The sequence below is a fragment of the Cantharellus anzutake genome, assembly GCF_015039405.1.
Source record: "Cantharellus anzutake strain C23 chromosome Unknown EI90scaffold_246, whole genome shotgun sequence".
Taxonomy (NCBI): Eukaryota; Fungi; Basidiomycota; class Agaricomycetes; order Cantharellales; family Hydnaceae; genus Cantharellus; species Cantharellus anzutake.
Window position 1 is genome coordinate 985 of NW_024067196.1, and position 23,046 is coordinate 24,030.

The 23,046-nt window shown below is 46.7% G+C and overlaps 2 protein-coding genes across 2 annotated transcripts; one reads left to right on the forward strand and one right to left on the reverse strand.

Moving 5' to 3' along the window:
• Positions 1-4,997: 4,997 nt before the first annotated feature.
• EI90DRAFT_3138961 (uncharacterized protein) lies at positions 4,998-10,130 on the forward strand (the record flags this gene model as incomplete). Its single annotated transcript, XM_039064913.1, has 3 exons — positions 4,998-7,077; positions 7,135-8,546; positions 9,195-10,130. 3 exons carry the CDS (start codon positions 4,998-5,000, stop codon positions 10,128-10,130), a joined length of 4,428 nt encoding a protein of 1,475 aa, XP_038907707.1.
• Positions 10,131-11,717: 1,587 nt separating this feature from the next.
• EI90DRAFT_3023989 (uncharacterized protein) lies at positions 11,718-12,809 on the reverse strand (the record flags this gene model as incomplete). Its single annotated transcript, XM_039057882.1, has 4 exons — positions 11,718-11,897; positions 11,948-12,135; positions 12,189-12,560; positions 12,587-12,809. The coding sequence occupies 4 exons, from the start codon at positions 12,807-12,809 to the stop codon at positions 11,718-11,720; spliced, it is 963 nt and encodes a 320-aa protein (XP_038907708.1).
• Between the last annotated feature and the right edge of the window lie 10,237 nt (positions 12,810-23,046).

Genomic DNA, 23,046 nt, shown 5'->3' on the forward strand with positions numbered 1-23,046 from the left:
TTGATGGCTTTGGAGAGGACTTCGTTGAGCCCTTCGCTGGAGATCACCCTATTGCCTTCTCCTCGTCTCTTCTTAGCTAAAGGCTCAGACATGGCACTAGAGCAGGATGATGGTGTGAAGGTGAAGAATTCTGCAAGTTTTTCGGTCCCGAATTGAATGACGTAGTGACTGTAACAAAGTTTTCGTGGTTGTTTTTCATTGTTGTGTCATGTAGCGGTCCCAAGTGCTGAGGGAGAAAGTAGTTTGAGAGCAGATCAACATCGCTCTGTGGACGCGCCAAAATATGTGTTTTTAAGTTATTTGTACTGTACGTGCACTACCAACAACCGCCGCGGCCTCGTTGTCACGTGGCAGTGCGGCTATCCTGTCTGGTACTTACGGGGTCATCAATTTGCATGATTTGGGAAACCTCTTACTATCATTTTTGGAGAAGTATGGGTGATCTCCTGCTTGGCTCTTTAAATCTGATGCGAGTTCAGCCTTCAGATTGCTTCCTTGTCACCTGATGGCAGGCTCAACAAGCGATAATGATTGATGGTCAATATCATATTGATCATTGTTGCATCTTCGGGAACCGGGCTTTGGGAGCGATTTGGAGTACCTTTTATGCTCTGGTCCTTTGGATTGGCATTGAAGAGAAAAACTTACCTGGACTCTTGCATTATGTCAATGTTTTTTCCTTCGAGCCCTGCGAGGATTTGGAACTTTATGTTCCATATGGTTTGACCTACCCCCACAAACAAGTTGAATTACTCAATTTATTCGATGAGGTAGGAATCCCTCATGATAAGAGGAAGCAAGAATTTGAACTCACAATTATTGGTCTCTGTGTGTGCCTTGAGACCTTAACGATTGTGATGCTGGATGAAAAGAGAGATACAGTCATGACCCATTTAATGAAACACACCATTCAATGAACCAACCTTCATCAAATGCTTGTGCTGGACACAATTCAACATTCTGACTCAAGCAACTCTGCAGAAAAGCACATTAGTCTAACCCCCATCCATGGCCTGAAGGCTGGGGAATCACTGCACTGTTGCCACTGTTAGCACCTGCTTAAGTTTAGAATTCCATTGAATTTGAATAAACTGTATTCTTTGCCTTCACCCCCAGCGTCTGCAAAACATTCCAGGCTTCAATATGACACCCTGGGCACATAGCCAGGATTATGGGCTAGCTGTAACAACAGGCCTCAGGCCAAGAGAGTGAGAGTATCAAACAGGAGGCATTGCTGAAGTTGGCAGATCTGCATTCCTAATTGGGCCAACCCCCACTGCTGTGTCAACTCTGTCATATCCATGTTGTGGTTACTTCACTTAGTTTCTCTTCAATCTGTGCTCTATTTCACGTCACATGACTGCGGAGTCGTCCTTTACTGTTACCACTAGGTGTATTACAGTGCTCCAAAAAACTGTTGCAATGTTTTGCACCTTTCACTTGATGAGCTTATTGCACCCTAGGAATGGATCCTAAAATTGCATAAAAATATGAAAACAATGCGCTAGTAGCTTACTAATAACTCCACCAACTATCTAATAAATATGTTCATTTTTGGTAAAGCTATTTACTTTACAAAGGACCCATGTCATTGCAACGGTTTTTTGGTGTGCATTTTGGAGAAAGGAAAATCACATTAACTAGTATTTAGTATAGCCACCTTTTTCCCTAAGTACTGCCTCAATCCTCCTAGGCATACTCTCGATTAAATTCTGGCAGACACTTGGTTCTATCCTCTCCCACTCCTGAAACCAATCCCACAGCTCATGAACACTACTTGGAGGTTCTTCATACTCCCCAAGCTTCCTCTTTACATGGTTCCATAATTGTTTGATTGGATTAAGGTCTGGGGACTGGGAGGGCCACTCCATGACCCTGATACCATGGTTATTGAACCAGTTCTGGGCCCTTTTGCTGGTGTGTTTTGGGTTGTTGTCCTGTTGGGAAAGGATGTGGGCTGGGTTTTTGTCATAATATGAGAGGGTTTGCTGGAAGTCCTCTTCCAGGATTTGGCAGTAGAGCTTGGCATCCATCCTCCCATCAATATTTCATGCCATTCCAACTCCATCCAATGTAATACATCCCCAAACCATGACAAAACCACCACAAAACTTTTTTGTTCCTTGCACCAGCCTGTCTGTAAGAGGTTCATCCACCCATTTCCACACCCATTTCCTCCCATCTGAGCCCAGGCGATTCACCTTAGTCTCATCAGATCACACCACTCTCTTCCAATCCTCCAGAGTCCACTCTTTGTGGCTGATTGTGATGTCCATTCTCTCCTTATGACATCTGCTGAGGAGCATGGGCTGCTTCTTCTTCACCACTGCTTTCCAACCAGCCTCCTTTAGTCACAGACGAACAGCCTCAGTTGAGAGGCTAGTGCTGGTGACTTTTTGAAGAATTCAGGTGACTTGTGCAGCATTGTTGGCTTTACCAGAGTTGATAAGATGCATTGCATGACAGATATTGGTGTCTGAGAGCTTAGATGGGCAACCACCACTGGGCTTAGGAGTGTCAGGACAATGTTTAGACCAAATATGGGTAACAGTGGAATGGTGGACAGCAGTAATCGATAAGCACTGTGGCCAGAATCAATGAGAAAAAGCACTTGTTCAATTTTCAAAGCAGCCAATTGATGCATTTTAGAATTGGGGATTACAGCTTGAAATGCATGTGCATTTATGCTCCAGCAATGTTTATTTGTTTACTAGGGTGTATAGTAAACAATATCACATGACCTATCACATGATATTTTCAGTTTTAGTCCATTCTGGCAGCACACCAAAAAACCGTTGCAATGACATGGGTCCCTTGTGAATTAGATAACTTTACCGAAAATGGACATATTGCTTACATAATTGGTGCAGTTATAGACAAAATACTAACACATGTTTAACATATTTATTTGAAAATTTAGAACCCTTTCCCATTGTTTAATAAGCTCTTGAAGTCAAAAGTGCAAAACATTGCAACAGTTTTTTGGGGCACTGTAACACTAAAGTCCGACTCAGGAAGCGCCTATTAGCTGGGTTATAATAGGTTATGAGCCCTCTGGCTTGAAGAACTCCAAAAACGACGCTATTTTTCGATTTCTTCAATACTCTGCAAACACTTGCTCTAAACATCGCTCCTGCAGCTCGGTTTATTCATGCATCGCTTTGAAACTCATACACGACATCTGTTGCACCGTGCATACGCTTGTCCCTCGGTTTTGTCGCGATCACATCACTCTGTTGGCTACAGTCCCAACATTGATTATGCTGTTATTTGAACCACCCACTTAAGTGCCAGTGGTCAAAACTTCTCTCTTAACACCCTCTGTGCTGGGTGATTCGATTCGAAACTCGTACATCATGTACTACGCTCGATGCACTATCTTCTGTCGCACTTAGACGCCCGTTGTAGGCAGGATAATCGCCCACACGCAGTGCCGGCTCGGATACCCGTTTCCACGATTAGAAAACCACCTTTCATTCATGCGACGACTCGGTATGGAATTGGTATCTAAAAATAGTGCTAATTCGTACGATTCTGACGATACCAAGAACGTCCCAATCGGTGGAGATTTGACGGAGTTCCGTGTTGGAGAAGTTAGGCACAGCAGGTCACAAGCATGTGTGGGCATGGGAATCTCAAGCGGCAACCCAGAATTCCAGCCTTACTCATTCCCATGGCGTCTAATAAATTGGTAAAAATGCTCATTGGCTGCATAATAGTTCTATTCAGTCACATTTCCAATTTCGGCTCTTAATTCCGTAAATCCGTTGAGATATCGCTTATTTTCTTTTATTTTCATATTTTGCCATCATTTCAGATATTGATTGATATTCTTTTATTGTTACTGTTACCTTTTTTATTATTTCGCCTAATAAGGTATGCAGGTGCCATATGGTACCAATATTTCCCATCAATTATTCTAAAAATAATTGTTCCTTATATCCTGTACATACCGGATTCTGGAATGGAAGTTCTCCCTTCCCCCAATTTCTCTAAGGTGCTAGGATGCGCTAGAGTGGGTGTGAGTGAGTGGATTCCAACAGTAGGAATAAGGGCAGTGATCTAGCCTGCAACGAGTGGGTAGTGGACACTGAGCCCGGACCTTGCGGAAATCCCGGAGAACTCACCACGGAGTTAAGGATCGAGATAAGCAGAGTATAGTCAAGAAAGTAGGAGTTTAGGGAGTTTGGCCCCCACGAGCTTAGTCGGCATAGAGAGCCGTGAGCCCTCTTGCATTTCTGGTGGTCCTTACAGGGGGTCACTCTCATTTTTATGGACGTTTCATCAAGTTTTCACGCATCGTTGGAGTTTATCAAGTCTCAGTTGGATCTTATGGACGCTGGACTTGGAGTTTATCAGTTCACAAAAGGAGTTTACAAGTTATTCAAGAAGAGTTTTATTGCGCGAGTCTAGGAAAGGGTACATTGGGTATCTACATGGCACACATCGTTGAGCCATTTGGTTTCCAAGCCGAGGAGCACGGTCCTCAGCACGAGTTCGATGAGGTAGAACAGGAGTATGAGTACGAGAATGGAGAAGAAGGAGTCCTGGAGAATGATGGTGGCGAAGCACCGGAGTTGGATGGGATTCATCAGAGTGTGGCTGGAGTCGCGGCCGCAACTGTTCACACTGTTAGAATTCTTGGTATTATGGTGTTCGCTATGACCAACTCACGTTTGGTGATGTTGAGTCGTGTGGTGTTTAGATTTACACCTATTGCCTTTCTTGGTGGCATCCGTGCCAAAGTCAGTGCGCATTCATAGCGCCTGACTATAAAACCCCAATTTTTGGACAACCCAACCTTCCCTCAGTTCACGTACAACGGGACTGAGGTATGTTGGTTATATCATGTTTTAAATCATGTATTAAACATTAGTCCACCAGCGATAAACTCGCTAGGCGATTACTTTTTAATCTATTCTAGTTCACGTACAATGGGACTGAGCGATAAACTTGCTAGTCCGACATTTCATCTTATACACACAACAGTTACATGCATGCCAGGGCCATGGAGTAGAGAAGCACCGAGGTTTAGAGGGAAGAAGGTGAAGAAGTTTCTGTATGAGTTCGAGTTGCAGGCACGGAGTGCACAGCTGTCGAATGTGCAGAAGTGTGAATACGTTGTTTCATACTGCACGGAGCGGGAGGCGAAGTTTATCAGGACACTCACCTCGTTTAAGACTAAGCTTTGGAGTCAGCTCAAGTCGGAGTTACTGAACTTCTACCCTGCAGAGCACGAAGATCGAGTATATCGGATGCGAGACCTTAGAAAGTTCGTCAAGAAAGACCGCAAGATTAGACACCGATCTCAGTTCGACGATTATTGGCGGAAGTTTCAGGTAATGGCCTCTTCACTTGAGGAGAGAGGAGTTCTCCACACGGTGGAGCGCGACAATTGCTTTTTTAGAGGAATAAAGCCGAAGAGTTTCAGAAAGCTTATCAAGCACGAGTTGAAAGCGCAGGGTAGATGGACGGACCTTACGAAGCCCCCATCGATGAGCCAAGTTGTTGCGATGGCGAAGCATCTGCTGAAGCATGACTTGTATCGCGACGACGATTCAGATATTGATTCGGATAGTGATGATGACGGATCAAATAGTGATTCGGAGTCGAGTTCGGGTAGTAGTGATGAGAGTTCAGATGCGGAGTCGACGGATGATGATAGAATGAGGCGCATGGTTCGGAAGTGCCAAGAGGTAGTGAAGAAGGTACCAGTGAAGAGAGTCCAGAAGAAGTCGCCAGCGATGGCAGAGACGTCGAAGTCTGTGGATAAGAAACCAGAGCCGCCAGTTGCAGCTCCTAGAGTCGAGCCGGATGCGGGTTTCAAGTCCAACATGGACGATCTGGCGGATAGGATTAGCAAGCTGACGATTCAACTTGCTAGAGTGCATGAAAGACCTAGAGTCAGACCTCAGGTGTCCACGGGCGGAACGTTGAAGTGTTACATGTGTGAGGACGAGGGGCACGGAGTTAAGGATTGCCCCGAGACGAGAGCATTCTTAGCGGCGGGTGTGTTGAAGCTCGATGCCACCAATAGATTGGTTATGGCAGATGGAAGTAGGCTACCCCATGCTTTTGGAGAAGAGAAGTTAGCGCAATTGATAAGACAGAAAGCTGCGATGCGCACCACAGCCAACTTAGAATGGATGCGCAAGTCTGAGACAGCGATTCACGAGTTTGGAGGGTTAGGAGATGCTGTGTACGAAGTGTTTCCAGCCGAGAGAACGGAGAAAGAGAAGGGGAGGTCGGTGAGATCGAAGCCATATGAACGGCCGATGAGTCCTCAACCACCTCCACCCCAAGTTAGATCGATTCCGCAAGATGAGTTGAGAAAGAACGCAGCGCCACTGAGTCAGGTGTATGTTGAACTGCCGGCTAAGCCACCGGTGATTCTTAAGAGACCGTCTCCAGGGTCGAGTAGTCCATCAAGAATGGATGTAGATCGAGAAGAGCCACCTTCGCGAGACAAGGGAAAGCAAAGAGCTGACCCTCAGGTTGCGTCGAACCCGAGAGCAGTTTCCAGCTCGAGTAAGACTAAGAAGTTGCCTGAGAACGTTGAAGTGCAGGACCCGAAGCGGGCGAGTTTCAGACAGAAGTCAGTTCCAGCTTATCGATTTGCTTCAGAGTTGCAAGAACGCGTCAAGAACGACGACTTGTTCGAGTGTTTGATGGACCAGAATGTCACCATTCCGTTGGGAATGATCTTTGGGACTTCTTACAAACTCAACAAATGCTTGACAGCTGCAATGAAAATTCATAGAATTCCTACGAGACAGACAAATGTGGTAGAGTACATGATGGACGAAGAAGACGAAGTAGAAGTGGAAGTGAAAGCGATGAACACAGAGGTTTCATCGATTTCGAAAGAGGTAGCCAACCTCGACGCGGAAGTTAAGGATGACGATGATCGGGCCAAGTATACTTCGGCCCAGAGTGATTCAGTCAGTAAGACGGAACGGGCAGACGGTTTCACCATCTGTGTCAACGTAGATGCAGAGATTGCGTCAGCAGATCGAGTAGTGCCGAGAGTTTTGGAACTAGGAAGTGATGAGAAACTTACACGGACGATTGAGCACGGTAGTCGAGTGAGGCCCCGAGTGTGAGAGCCCCAGCTTAAAGAGCTCAGGCCTCCAGGCCTTCGTCGTAGTCCATGTGTGATGCGTGCGGAGTTGACGATTGACTCAGAGATTAGGGAAGATGTCGTGATTCCAAGTGTGGATTCGAGTTTTGATGACGGACGGGCATCGATTGCCAACCTAGATGGACACGAAAGTCAAGTTAGTAACGAGTCGTTTGAACGGATGAGCAGAGACGATGAGTTTGACTGCGTACGAGAGCAATATGACACGGAGTCACTGGCCAGCGGAGATGAAGTTAGAATTGGAGAGTGCGCGATCGTCCCTGCACCAGAGTCCCCAGGCAATTCGATTGATGAGACGATGGATTTAGACGAAGTTCACAGTAGTCAGATCAGACCGCAGGAAGGAAGTTACGAAATACCGTTTAAGTTTGACGACGACGAGTCGAGTACGATGAGCAGCGGCCACGATGGCACCTCAGAACGAGTTTTTCTTGGTACGATGGAGTATGAGACCAGCAACGAAAGTTCATTGGATGTGATGGCAGCGGACGCACCCAGATCACGTGAGTTTGATGTGATCGAGTCTGCAATGCCAGAGTGTTTGCCTCAGGCGAAAGTTGAGCGAGCGATTCATGTTCAGACAGCGACAACTGAGCGAGAGACAAAGTCAAGAGAGCTTAGGCCTCCCAGCCTTCGCTCTAGCATAGTCGAAATGCATGATGAGTGCGCGGACAGTTCAGAGTTCAGCGATTCAGGTTACAGCGAGCAGGACGTTGAGTTTAAAGAGCTAAGGCCTCTCAGCCTTTGCTCAACTGTGGTTGAGGAGTCCCTCAGCTTCAGTCCTAGCGAGTATTTGTATCAGACAGTTGACGACGACGAGGTTAGAGATGAGATTAGAGCGCAAGTGTCTCAGTCGAAAGATCCTCCGGCAATGTGGAGTGACTTGTGGAATCCGTACGGCCCATGTGGTTACTTCATGCCCTGGCACTCCTTCCCGATCGTCATGGATTCAGAGCAGAAAAGTTCAGATCAGATGTTAGGATTGGGTGACCCAGAGATAGAAGTTGTAGCGCCCTCGGAACCGAAGCTAAGCGCAGCGCAGCCACCAATTCAGAATGGCGGCAACGTGATCGAACTTGTTGAGACACAGACTATGCCATCTATGGAGACGGTCTCAGATGAGAACGGGAGCATAAAAACGCGCAGTTTTTCTTTTGAGTGCAACATGGCAGAGAGCAGTCACCCCAATGACTCAGGGAGAGTGAACGCTGCGAGAGCCTCTAAGCCAGACAGGAATTATCCAATGCAACGAGGATCTGCGTACCAGAAAGGAAGTCGTGGATTAGGAGGACTGTCAGGTCCGCCCCATCTTCGACCTCCTGTACCTGGGCGAAATTCCTCACCTCCTAGAATCACGCCCACGGAGCCTAAGTTTGAGCGTGAGATAGCTCAGAAGATCGATAATGTCAGGGACGCGTCCGGGGTAGAGGGGGTCCGGATGTATCGCCCGGCAGAAGGGCCCTCGCGGGGTGCAAACCGGGCGTGCGTGCTGGCGGGTCCGGGAAGGGACAGCAGTCCCTGGCCACTTAGACTGAAGTGGAGAATGTGAGAAGAAGGTTACTTCTTCGGTTCCCACTTCAGGTACATTTATGTACATGCGGCTTGAGTCACATGACGAGTGCCATGTCACCCTCAGAGACAGCCGCAGGCATCCGGGTATCCCTGTGGGGGATCCCGAGAGCGTCCGCTGCATGCGCGAGTGCTGGGCACAGCGGGGAGCTGTCCGGGGTGTGTGGGCCGGACGGGTCAATAGTACATTGATACAAAGGAGGGTGGTCCGTGTAGATAGAAGGAAATAAACAAGAAAAGGAAGATGAGAGGAATGAGATAAAGAAAGGGGAAGAAAGAGAGAAAGGAAAGAGGAGGAGAGACAGAGGAAGGAGGAGGGAGAGGGTTGGACAGTGGGGAGCGGGTGTGGTGTGGCCGGGTGGGTCCGGGTGGACCCGGGTCAGGCGGGTGTGCCCTGACAGATAACTACGCAGCGGAAGTGGCCCAATTGAGATGAGAACTAGAGGCGGAGAGGCGAAGGAATGCGACACCCCCACTGAACCAGGGACCCATCTCCTCCTCGCCGAAGTCGAAAGAGAGAACGCCAGATCTGAACACGAGTAGGCGAGCGAATAAGAGGAGGCGGGGCAACTCACCTAAGGATGGTGATTGGAAGAAGCGCGATGGACCGTGGACGGCGCGGGCCTCCCCACCGACTGATGAGCCGAAGGACGAACGTTCCTTTGCCGACGTGATAAGAGAGGAGCAACAACGAGAGAAAGAGGACGAGAAGAAGAGGCAGGCAGATGATGAGAGGACGGCAGAGAAGAACAAAGTTAGGGAGTCACTGAAGCGGGCCCCCCACATGCCGATGATAGTGGCCAGTAGAGACGTTGTGGACTGTATTGTGGAGGCTAGGGAATGGACGGACGAGTTACTGGAGATGGGGCGGAACTTCAAGAGTGAACATGATGAGTGGGTTAAGCTTTTATACGAAGCCTTGAAGGAACAGGAAACTCTCATTTACCATCTCAACGAGCGGACTATGACGTTGATGGGTGGACTTAGGGAATCGGGCACGAAGATCCAACTCATGCACGATCGGTTCCAGCTCCAATTCACGAGAACGGCAGATGCGGCACATGCGGTGGAGAAGATGTTCACTGCAACTCACGAAGGAGAGTTGACGAATGACGATTATTATTTCATCGTCCTGGAATGTCTAGGGGTAATGCAACGTAGGATAGGAGATGGAATCTCTACGACGGATTTTCGATACCGCAACTTTGTTGCATACACGCGGTTGTTATGGGATGCGTGGGGGACGATATTCCCACTCCCTTCCATCCTACCACCCATGGACTATACTGAGTTGGACTTGGCGCAAGAGCAGTTTCGTCGGGAGAGGTCGGCAGAACGAGAGATGGAGGCAAGGAGAGTTGTGAGGTGGTGCACACCCTGTCATTGGATTCCGATCCATGTCTGGGTGAGTGCCGAATAGCTGTTGGCATGGTACGCTGGTTTGTGCCATGGGAACCAAGGCATAACACTGTCTGGACTCCGTTGTGAGCACAGTCAACATTAATCCAGCGAATTGAATCTCATGTTCCGACCCTAACAGTGCACAACATGTGTTGTAGTTATTTCTCTTCATTTTCTATTCAATCTGTGCTCCATATAGTGTCATGTGACTGCCAAGTCGCTCTTTACTGTTCTTACTACTGTAATAACACTAAAGTGCTACTCAGACTGAGGTATCCTGCTGAGATACAATAACATGCTCATATAAAACTTTGGCATGCAGATAAGTGGTGGGCTAATGATGGATTGACCTGGATCCCACTCGATAGCATCAAAAGCCACCTGGCCCGTTTGGAACTTGAGATCGAGGGAGGAAAACGATGGGTTACTATCACATTAAATCCGGTATGGCTCCTATCCAAATGATTGGTCGAAACCCATCTTTAATGATCTAAGAACTTCCACTAGGATGGCAATGGTATCTAGATTGGCTATGGGGGTCTATGGGAGGAGGAGGAGAATCTGGTTATTACCCCACAGCCTCGTATCATGTGGCAGTGCGGCTATCCTGTCCAGTACTTAGTGGGTACATGAGGGGATTGTCATTACAAAAGGGAGAGTATACGGGTGTGTGTCATCGGGGTTTATGATCCTCGGGGACAGAAGTCTATGGGAGCGTTAAAATATTATGTGGCATTGAGATGTTTTTATTTGTTTACTCGTATTTGTTTACTGTCGCACGACGAACTTGTTCAAGTACTAAGCGCTTGCTCTTGTTTCCAGCTACTACTAGCAATATTCTTGGCTGAGTTCAAAGTACTAGTGGTCTTCGATGTCGGCATTGTAGGCTATTGTATCTCAGCAGGATACCTCAGTCTGAGTAGCACTTTAGTGTTATTACAGTAGTAAGAACAGTAAAGAGCGACTTGGCAGTCACATGACACTATATGGAGCACAGATTGAATAGAAAATGAAGAGAAATAACTACAACATAGGCTGCCTCTCTCTCCTCTAGCTCCCTGATCACTTCAAGATCCTCTGGACGGATCATATCATCGGGGATTACCAGCTGCTCCCACCAGTCCAGAGTCGGAGATGTGGCCAGCTCTGAAACATCGAAGTCCCTCGCAATGAGACCAAGCGGGATTTGTCGCATGTGGGGAGGGATAGAATATGAAACGCCCTCTGCATGCACCGCAGGTTGATGTGTATTTTGAGGGATACTCCTTTTCCCCGATGCATCTACTGCATACTTTGCGATGCAAGCATTGTCCGGAGCATACATCATCCAGACACACTGCGCCGAATGTTACTGCTCAGCATCTGTACTTCAAACGAGTAGACTCTCGATAATACCTTTGATGCTCTCCATGCAAGCTGCTTGCATTTGAATACCCAGGGTGTTCCTGTTGGCTCGTCGGTTGACATATAATCTGACAGAACCAGAGAGCCTAGTTGATCAGGCTCAATCCTTAGCTTCTCTGCCACCCCCACAATCATTTCACGTCACCGTAGTGCTTTCTGCATGGACCGGCCTTCAGCTTCTGAGATGCAGTGTAAGGGAACTTCATACCGCAGTGTCCCTGTTGCGCTGTGCATTCCATTCACGATCACGGCTCAACTTGGTCTCTCCCTCTGTTGATCCGGTCAAACTCCACTGCTCCCGTAAGTGACTGAAGTAACCCTTGATGCCGGTGTCAAGCATCCCTTGGGTCAAACTGCCATCGTCGAGCTTCTTTTTGAACTCCTATAGGGTTGCTCAGGTGTTGGGATTACAGCATACCAATCTCAACTTACTTCATTGTTAGAGCAGACTCGAACTACCTTGTTAATCACCGCTTTGTTGGCTGTATTGGTTAAACCAGCATCAAAATCTGGCTGGAGAATCTCTGTGCCATCTGCCCTCAGAGTTGACCTTTCTTGCTCGAGGTAAATGGCTCGCAGTTCCTTGCCAGATGGTCGTCGAATGTTGCATCCAATTATGTCTAAAAAAGTTTCCCTCATGATTTTCTGTTGGAGTTCGTCAGCTCAAGCAGACCTCTGTGAGCATGGTTACTTAGTTGAAGGCCCTTTGGCCATTTCTTCTTTCCTCTCATGGCAGAAGGGCTCTCTGTATGGAGATCAGTACTAGTACTGTTCTTCAGCTCCTCCAGCCGAGCATCAATAGTGGTCTCTACTAGTGCTCGGAACTCAGGCAGCAGTGCCTTTCTTATCGCTGCAATGTCTTCCTCACACAATGAAGGCATCTGACTGGTACTCTGACTACTACTCTGACTGGAGTTCAAAGATGATTGGCTGAAACTGTGGCTTGAAATGGATGGAGGAATACTTGTATCTGGGAACGCATGGTGGTGGCTATTTGGGTGCATGGCCTCACTCATTGGAGGTATGTATACTGGGGTTGGTGTCCCTGTTGGCCCAGCGATCAGTACTTACTTGCTTCAAGCTCGCAGAAAGTTGAGACATATGTACCTCCAGCCCAGTATCCATTGAAGTGCGCGCTTGCCCAAGGTGGGGCTCCAAACTGACCTTGTTCAGCCATATAGGCACCTGCCATTTGGCTGGTATTTGGAGTTCTAGGCACTTGTTGGACATTGGAGAGGGTTGCATTGGGGTGATTGTCTGCTGACCCAGGGCCGGAAGGTATGGATGTGGCCATTTTGAGACTTGACCTTAAATTCATGTGTTACCTCAGGGCTCTGTTCAACGAGTGCACTAGTACTGTGTACAAACTCGCTAGCTGATCCTGAGCTTTGGAAAAGCTCAGGACGTTGTATTTGGATGTATTTACTGTGAAAACTTTTGACCAATATATCAATATATTTGCAATTCATAATGTCAGCGATATCCTGGTTTTATTCAAGAGTGTTTATGAGCAATATATCCCCATGACCCTTCTTGGGCTGTCTTGTATCCATGTTGTATCCGAGAAATATGACGGGGGGTAACTGGTTATATTCGATATGGAATACTTCAATATCCAGTGTCGGATACTTCCAGGATTCCATGGGGATTCTGGTAATATCCGAGCTTGGATATTTTACCTCAAAATGCAGTGACTCACAACTCAGGTCTGGGGGGGGGTAGGTCTCTCTATCTCTAGGGTAGGTGTGTGGTCCTTTTGAGTATGGTGCTGATACTCTGTGTAACCTCTAACTAACTGTCTGTACAGTTGTCATGGAAGAGTCCGATACAAACATAAAAAGAAAGTCACATGTGTGAATGAATGAAAGAAGTGACACATCACCCCAAGAAAGCCCCTCATAGTCACAGATGTCCATGCATTGAACGAAAAATGAACCAGACCTGGTACCTTCTGTATCAAATAGTCAATCCACATCAGCAGCTATGATGAGAGGGGTGGAAGCATGCCATGAGCTGCTTTTTTAAGTCTGCTGTGACAGTTTCTGACCGCTCCATAATAAGTTTGGTAAGTTTTGTCCAGTGAGGAAGGTCCTTCTCCTTGTAGTGCAGGGAACTATCAAGGCCTGCATGGGCTTGATATCTCATCTAATCACACAATGAGTCTGAATCAATGAGGTCAAAGGCCTAGGGAAAGTTAGTTTTATTGATCTAGGAATAGTCGTCTCAGGAAGTCTCTTTATGGCCTTAAACAGAGCCCTCGCCAATGGTACCAAAAGCTCCATGAGACATTCCTGGATCTGGGCTTCAAGAGGTGCCCCAGTGACAACTCCATCTGGGTTTGGGCCAAAGACCATGTCAAGGTGATAATTCCAGTTTATGTGGATGATCTCACTCTAGCCTGTAACGATTTGGCTGCTTTGACTGCCCTCAAAGATCAGCTCAAGGCTAAGTTTGAAATGCAAGATCTGGGGGAGTTAAACTACATCCTAGGCCTAGAAGTTCATCAAAATTGCCCAAAACAAACAATCTGGCTCTCTCAGCACAACACACCCTTGACATCCTGCAACGCTTCCACCATGAGCATTGCAGACCAGTTGTTACTCCCCTTGGTCCTGACATCACCCTTTCCAAAATCGAGGATATGCCACAAGAGGAAAAGGACTTTATGCAGAGTGTCCCATACTTGAGTGCAGTTGGCAGCCTCATGTATCTAGCAATTGGGACTAGGCCTGACATAGCCTATGCTGTTGGCCTTTTAAGTCGCTTCAACTCCTGCCCAGGAAAGGTCCACTGGAATGCAGTTCAAAGAGTCTTCAGGTATCTCAAGGGGACTTCAGATTTTCGCCTTGAGTTGGGGGCATCACCTTCTGGGGGAGTTCAGTTTTCTCTGACTCGGAGTATGCTGGGGATGCCTCAAAAGCACTGTCCACTACAGGATATGTGTCTTTCATTGGCTCCTCTTGTGTCAGTTGGTCTAGTAGGAGACAAGATGTCATTGCCAAGTCTACCACTGAAGCAGAACTTTATGCTGCAAATGCAGGAGCTTCAGATGGTACTTGGGCAACACACTTGCTTGAAGAACTTGGATACCCCCAAGGCACATCATTCCCTCTATACATGGACAACCAATCCTCTATCAAAGTTGCCAAAAACCCAGAGCATCATGGGAGAATGAAGCACATAGAGACCAATTAGGGATCAGGTTGACTTAGGGAGGTTGGAGATCAAATGGGTGGCTTCCAGGGACAACTGTGCAGACATTTTTACAAAGGCCCTCTCTAGAGACCTTCATCAACACCAATGCTCCTTATTGGGGCTTAAAAGGCTGGAGCTGGATTGAGGGGGAGTGTTGTAGTTAGTTCTCTTCATTTTCTATTCAATCTGTGCTCCATATAGTGTCATGTGACTGCCAAGTCGCTCTTTACTGTTCTTACTACTGTAATAACTAAAGTGCTACTCAGGCAAGTCTCCTCTTGTATATACTGTTCTTACTACTGTAATAACACTAAAGTGCTACTCAGACTGAGGTTTTATCCTGCTGAGATATAATAATGCGCACCACAGCCAATTTAGAATGGATGCAAAAGTCTGAGACAGCGATTCACAAGTTTAGAGGGTTAGGAGATGCTGTGTACAAAGTGTTTCCAGCTGAGAGAACAGAGAAAGAGAAGGGGAGGTCATCAAGATCAAAGCCATATGAACAACCAATGAGTCCTCAACCGCCTCCACCCCAAGTTAAGACGATTCTGCAAGATGAGTTGAGAAAGAACACAACGCCACTGAGTTGGGCATATGTTGAACTACCAGCTAAGCCACCAGTTATTCTTAAGAGACTGTCTCCAGAGCCAAGTGGTATTGTATCTCAGCAGATACCTCAGTCTGAGTTGACTTTAGTGTTATTACACAAGTAAGAACAGTAAAGAGCGACTCAGCAGTCACATGACACTAAGTAGAAGTGCAGATTGAATAGAAATGAAGAGAAATAACCACAACAAGTGGTCCATCTGTTGTAGTTATTTCTCTTCATTTTCTATTCAATCTGTGCTCCATATAGTGTCATGTGACTGCCAAGTCGCTCTTTACTGTTCTTACTACTGTAATAACACTAAAGTGCTACTCAGACTGAGGTATCCTGCTGAGATACAATACCATCAAGGATGGGTGTAGATTGAGAAGAACTTTCGCAAGATAAGGGAAAGCAGAGAGCTGACCCTCAGGTTGTGTCGAACCCGAGAGCAGTTCCTAGCTCGAGTAAGACTAAGAAGTTGCCTGAGAATGTTGAAGTGCAGGACCCAAAGCGGGAAAGTTTCAGACAGAAGTCGGGTCCAGCTGTTTGTTTCAGAGTTGCAAGAACGCATCAAGAATGACAACTTGTTTGAGCGTTTGATGGACCAGAATGTCGCCATTCCATTGGGAATGATTTTTGGGACGTCTTACGAACTCAACAAACGATTGACTGCTGCAACGAAGATTCATAGGATTCCTATGAGACAGACTAATGTGGTAGAGTACATGACAGATGAAGAAGAAGATGAAGTGGAAGTGAAAGCGATGAACACAGAGGTTTCATCAATTTCGAATGAGGTAGCCAATCTCGATGCAGAAGTTAAGGATGATGTTGATCAGGCCAAGTATACTTCAGCCCAGAGTGATCCAGTTAGTAAGATGAGGCAGACAGATGGTTTTGCTATCTGTCTCCCAATGTAGATGCAGAGATCATGTCAGCAAAGCGAGTAACACCGAGAATGACGAAGTCAGGTAGTGATGAGAGACTTACACGGACAATTGAGCATGGTAGTCAAGTGAGGCCCCAAGTGTGAGAGCCCCAGCTTAAAGAGCTCAGGCCTCCAGGCCTTCGTCATAGTCCATGTGCGATGAGTGTCAAGTTGCATCAACACCAAGTATTACTGGATTAGGGATCAGGTGGATTTGGGAAAGTTGAAGATCCAATGGGTTGCTTCAAAGGAAAATTGTGCAGACATCCTGACTAAGGCTCTTCCTAGAGACCTCCATCAACATCAATGTTCCTTGTTAGGACTTAGAAGATTAGAGTTTTGATTGAGGGGGAGTGTTGTAGTTTGAGTTGTCTCTTTTCATTTCAATCTTCACTCTATATATATAGTCATGTGACTTTGGAGTCGACTTTATCCTTTCTACTTATTGTATCAAGGCTAAAGTCTACTCCAGGCAAGTCTTCCTGTATTTATCCTTTCTACTTATTGTATCAAGGCTAAAGTCTACTCCAGACTGCCCCAGGGGTGCTAACCTGAGTTGCTACAGGTAGGGCCTATTGTATACATTGGTGAAGTAGATCATGATCTTATGGCGAATGGACTTGTCGGGAATGTATTTCTTGTTGTGTGGAGCACCAAGTATGGAGGCCGGCACTTAAAAATGTAAGTATGGATTGCTGTAAAAGCGATGCGCTGATCAATATTTACCTTCATCAAAAAGCTCTTCACCCATCCATGGGTTGTCTGGATCTAATTGCTTCCCATGAATGGCCTCAAATAGGTCATATTGGGCAAGTATGGCATTTTCTTGAGCGATCATAACTTGTTGGTGAGTTAATGACCTATAAGGATAGACATGTGATTTGACTGCCAGGAGTAATAGGCCACACCAGCACTCCATCACGAACAACCAGTTTGCACATGGTGGTCCATTTTTCTCGATGTCATTGGCCAGGTGGAGAAGTGCATGGAGAGTGAGAGGACAGGTTGATAAACAGTTAGCCCTGTATTGGTAGTAGATCCTGGGGGATAGTATTAGCTGTGGTAATACCATAATAGCGATGCAAGAAAACAATAGGTCGTACTTTTCATATGTCTTGACTGTTGTAGTTAGTTCTCTTCATTTTCTATTCAATCTGTGCTCCATATAGTGTCATGTGACTGCCAAGTCGCTCTTTACTGTTCTTACTATTGTAATAACACTAAAGTGCAACTCAGGCAAGTCTCCTCTTGTATATACTGTTCTTACTATTGTAATAACACTAAAGTGCAACTCAGACTGAGGTATCCTGCTGAGATACAATAGGTTATGAGCCCTCTTCTCTGAAGAGTTTTTCGAAAAACACTGATTTTTCGCCTTTTTGACACACACTTTGAGTCCCTGTGTCCTCAAACTCGCTCTATCGCCTCAGTCGCTGCACGCATCGCTTCGTCGCAAACCCACGGGATACTACGCATAACGAACTACCCTCTGCCACAGTTTCGTGACGATCGACGCATTTTTGACGCTGCTACACCGACTTCTTATCATTTCGACTCTGCCACGTCACCTAGCACTCAGAATCGTTCCGAAATCACACAGAATGCTTATCCCACGTCGCCTAACCAGTCCCTTTACCCTCGCACTGATCGCTGCGCTGCCTCTAGCGCTACTCAACGTTTTTTGGGCCACAACTGGGGCCACAACTCTTTCTGGCTGTCTGGGCAACTCTACTTTGGACTGTGGCATTCGTTTTTGCTCTCCTGGCGTCCCTAGTGCTTGGATCAACTCCATTTTCGCATTCAGTATCGTTCGTCGGGCACTCTCACTGCCGTTTCGATTTGGCGCCAAGCGCTTCGTTTGTTTGCTCACCCCCACATCTCTGACATCTCTGACATCCCTGGACTCTCATTTACACTCTCTGGAGATCTACACCATGTCAATTGCCCCCAAACTTGGACATTCTATACTTCATATAATGTCCTCATGGTGGTCGAAGTTGGGCGCTGAACACTGCATTGTCCTGGCCCCCACATCCCAATTCATTCATATCAGCTCTGTTGGGACCTACGCTGCATTATCCACCTTGGCTTTCGGGCAGAGTATACTTCACATAGTACTCTCGCTCACGTCTCAATTTAGTGTCGAGTGCTCCATTTCCTGGCTTGCCTCCACCATTTTGAAGTTCTACTGGGTCATTCCCTTCACACTCTGCCTCTCTTGTGTTACCAGGGGTGCACTTGAGATTATTTGCCAGCTTGTGAAGCAGGTCAAGTCTGACCTTTGCCTTAATGGCAACTTTTGTGATTCCAGGGGTTCACTTAAGGTGGAAAATAGCTGGTTAATAATGTGGCTAAGAGAAGTGTTTGGAACAAGGCAACACATCCCAAGTGACAAATGTCAGGAGTTTGCTGGGAATGCATGTGCCCTCTCCACCCCTGCTGACCTACCAGATTGTTGGATTGCAGACACAGGTGCCACTTCTCATATGACTCCTCATCGAGAGTGGTTTAAGACATATAGACCTTGCAAAGTCCCTGTTCGTCTTGCTGACAACAATGTGATATATGCAGCTGGTATTGGGTCCATTGTGTTTACTCCTATAGTTGATGGGGTTCCCTTACGCCAACTTGAGTTCTCAGATGTTCTCCATGTCCCCTTGCTGGCCAACAACCTCCTCTCAGTTCTCACTCTCACCAAGAAGAAGAATTTCGAGGTTAACATCAGGAAAGCCACTATGAGCTTCATGCTGAATTCACAGCTCCTATTCCAGGCATCAGTGTCAAATGACAACACTGCCCTATTGGATGGTGCTACTGTTGTTCAAGCAGCTCTGAGGACCACAGCCTCCTCACCTGATCTTTGGCATCGTCGTTTTTGCCATATTGGTCGAAATCGACTCAAGCAACTCATCTCTGGGAAATATGTAAAGGACCTCAACATTGGAACTTCCCCTCCCTCCTCCCTTCCTGACATCTGTGAACACTGCCTAGCAGGCAAGCAACATCGCTTCCCCTTTCCCCAGTCTGCCTCCAATCGTCGAACTAAGCCCTTGGAACTTGTCCACTCAGATGTCCATGGGCCAGTGTCAGTTCCAACACCAGGGGGTCATAGGTACTGGGTGAGTTTTGTGGATGATTACACTCGCTATTGTGTAATCTACTTGCTCCAGAACAAGTCAGAGGTGTTTGCTGCCTTCAAGGTGTACAAGGCCTTTGCTGAGAAGCAGACTGGATTTGCCATCAAGGCACTTAGGGATGACAAAGGGGGGGAGTATATGAGCAAAGAGATGGATAATTATCTCAAGGAACATGGCATTATGAGGGAACACACCACTACTGCTACACCACAGCAGAATGGAGTGGCAGAACGTACTAATCGGATTCTTGATGAAGGGATCACTTCTATGCTCAATGAGTCATCACTTCCTGGTTCTTTCTGGGGAGATGCTCTAGGTGCCTTCCTTCATGTCCTAAATCGCTCTCCCTCCTCCTCACTTGAGGACATCACTCCCTATGAAGGCTGGTTCAATAGGAAGCCCTCTGTGTCCCATTTTCGTGTTTTTGGGTGCCAGGCCTATGTCCATGTGCAGAAGGACAAAAGGAAAAGTTTCCAATCAAAAACTTGTCGTGGAATCTTTATTGGGTATCCACCAGACTTCAAAGGTTGGAAGGTTTATGATCCATCTACTCAGAAAACAATTATCTCAAGAGATGTGATCTTTGATGAACAATCCATGCCTGGAAATAAATCTGGCAACCCTAACACTGCTTACACTCCTGTCCACTTGACACCAGTGCCAGAGTCAGGGGGAGATAACAAGGCCCACAATCGCTTCACTCCTCTAGCTGATAGTGACACCTTCACTTTATCCTCTGACACTGGACACCCTGTACCTCTTGCCAACCCTGCCCCTTCTCCATCTCCATCTCCACCACCTCCTCCATCTCCTTCTCCATCTCCTTCTCCACCCCCTGCACCACTTTCTTCTTCTGGGACCTCAAACTTGCGCAGAACTACTCGCTCCAATGCTGGAAAACCACCAGGTGAGTGGTGGAAGGTGCAACCAACTCCAACTCCTTCCCCACCTGTGAGCAAGTGGGAAGCCAGAGAGCCAACCCCTGGTGTCAACTCTGACTCTGAGGCTGATGCTGATGAACCAGAGGAGGACTCAGAAGATGAACTCGCTATGGCTGCTCTCTTTGCAAAGTCCAAGGTTAAGGGTTTGTCACAGGAAGAAATGGTTGAGTACTCGCTGGCCACTTCAATTGCTGAACCCAGATCTATGAAGGAGGCACAGAAACGAGATGATTGGCCACTGTGGAAGGAGGCTGCATTGAAGGAATACACTCAAATGTTAGCACACAGCACTTGGGATCTGGTTCCTCTTCCTAGGGGTCGAAAATCTGTTGGTTCAAAGTGGGTCTTCAAAATTAAGCACAATGCAGATGGCTCTATCGAGAGATACAAGGCCAGAATCGTAGCACAGGGCTTTTCACAGAAACCCCATCTCGACTACACAGAGACCTTTGCCCCTGTTGCTAAATTCGCCTCTCTCAGAACCATTCTTGCCATAGCTGCAATTGAGGACTTGGAGATTCATCATATGGATGTCTCCTCAGCCTTTCTCAATGGGGATTTGGATGAAGATATATACATGGTTCAGCCTGAGGGATTTGTGGAACCTGGGAAGGAGCATATGGTTTGTCGTCTCAGGAAGTCTCTTTATGGCCTTAAACAGAGCCCTCGCCAATGGTACCAAAAGCTCCATGAGACATTCCTGGATCTGGGCTTCAAGAGGTGCCCCAGTGACAACTCTATCTGGGTTTGGGCCAAAGACCATGTCAAGGTGATAATTCCAGTTTATGTGGATGATCTCACTCTAGCCTGTAACGATTTGGCTGCTTTGACTGCCCTCAAAGATCAGCTCAAGGCTAAGTTTGAAATGCGAGATCTGGGGGAGTTAAACTACATCCTAGGCCTAGAAGTTCATCGAAATCGCCCAAAACGGACAATCTGGCTCTCTCAGCACAAACACACCCTTGACATCCTGCAACGCTTCCACCATGAGCATTGCAGACCAGTTGTTACTCCCCTTGATCCTGACATCACCCTTTCCAAAATCGAGGATATGCCACAAGAAGAAAAGGACTTTATGCAGAGTGTCCCATACTTGAGTGCAGTTGGCAGCCTCATGTATCTAGCAATTGGGACCAGGCCTGACATAGCCTATGCTGTTAGCCTTTTAAGTCGTTTCAACTCCTGCCCAGGAAAGGTCCACTGGAATGCAGTTCAAAGAGTCTTCAGGTATCTCAAGGGGACTTCAGATTTTCGCCTTGAGTTGGGGGCATCACCTTCTGGGGGAGTTACACTCTCAGTTTTCTCTGACTCAGACTATGCTGGGGATGCCACAAAAGCACTGTCCACTACAGGATATGTGTCTTTCATTGGCTCCTCTTGTGTCAGTTGGTCTAGTAGGAGACAAGATGTTGTTGCCAAGTCTACCACTGAAGCAGAACTTTATGCTGCAAATGCAGGAGCCTCAGATGGTACTTGGGCAACACACTTGCTTGAAGAACTTGGATACCCCCAAGGCACATCATTCCCTCTATACATGGACAACCAATCCTCTATCAAAGTTGCCAAAAACCCAGAGCATCATGGGAGAATGAAGCACATAGAGACCAAGTACTACTGGATTAGGGATCAGGTTGACTTAGGGAGATTGGAGATCAAATGGGTGGCTTCCAGGGACAACTGTGCAGACATTTTTACAAAGGCTCTCTCTAGAGACCTTCATCAACACCAATGCTCCTTATTGGGGCTCAAAAAGCTGGAGCTGGATTGAGGGGGAGTGTTGTAGTTAGTTCTCTTCATTTTCTATTCAATCTGTGCTCCATATAGTGTCATGTGACTGCCAAGTCGCTCTTTACTGTTCTTACTATTGTAATAACACTAAAGTGCAACTCAGGCAAGTCTCCTCTTGTATATACTGTTCTTACTATTGTAATAACACTAAAGTGCAACTCAGACTGAGGTATCCTGCTGAGATACAATATTGACATACGAAATAGTGTCTTTCCGGAGTCGATCAACCTTGGTTTGAGTGATGCTGAATTGGATTGTTGTGCATAAGATGGAATGGAAGAGCATGAAGTGATTGTAGACTTTTCATGAGGGAAATCGGTCCTTGAATATGAAAGGTGCAATGTATAGGAAGAAGTGGGCATAATCTTCAGCAGTGAACAAGTATTGTTCTGTCCAGATATTCGGAGTGCATCGTGTGAAGGAAGAGGGAATTGTCGAGGACGATTCTGCAGTCTCGAGTCCAATCTGTATCCAGTTCTCTTCGCTAATCACATACTGCTCACTTCCAGAATCCAAGCCCTTGTATTTTCCCTTCCAAAGAAGAATCAGGTTCTTTGCATGGTTTTCAAGAACCAAATGCATCCACTCATGTGGGAATGAGGCGAAAAGTTTGATGGAGGGAATCTCGCAAGTGGTACTGATATGTGAAATTCCATAATGTTGGTGAAGATCCTCATGAGCCTTCTTTGTCATTTGAGATGCAATGTCACTGAGCATAGCATCATATCTCTCTTGAGTGTGCATTGGGAGCGACACAGGGTCCCATTCAGTTGGGTTGGTCCCATGAGTGTGAGGATGGGTGAGCAGCACATAATAGACAGAAGAATTCTCCCCTCGAACACCAGTAATCTCACATGCTCGGCAAGGGCAATACACATTTGACCCCTTGAGCTCAGTGAGATGCTTTGCAGCTGGCATGTCTGGATGAGCTGAGATTGGGTAGACATGCA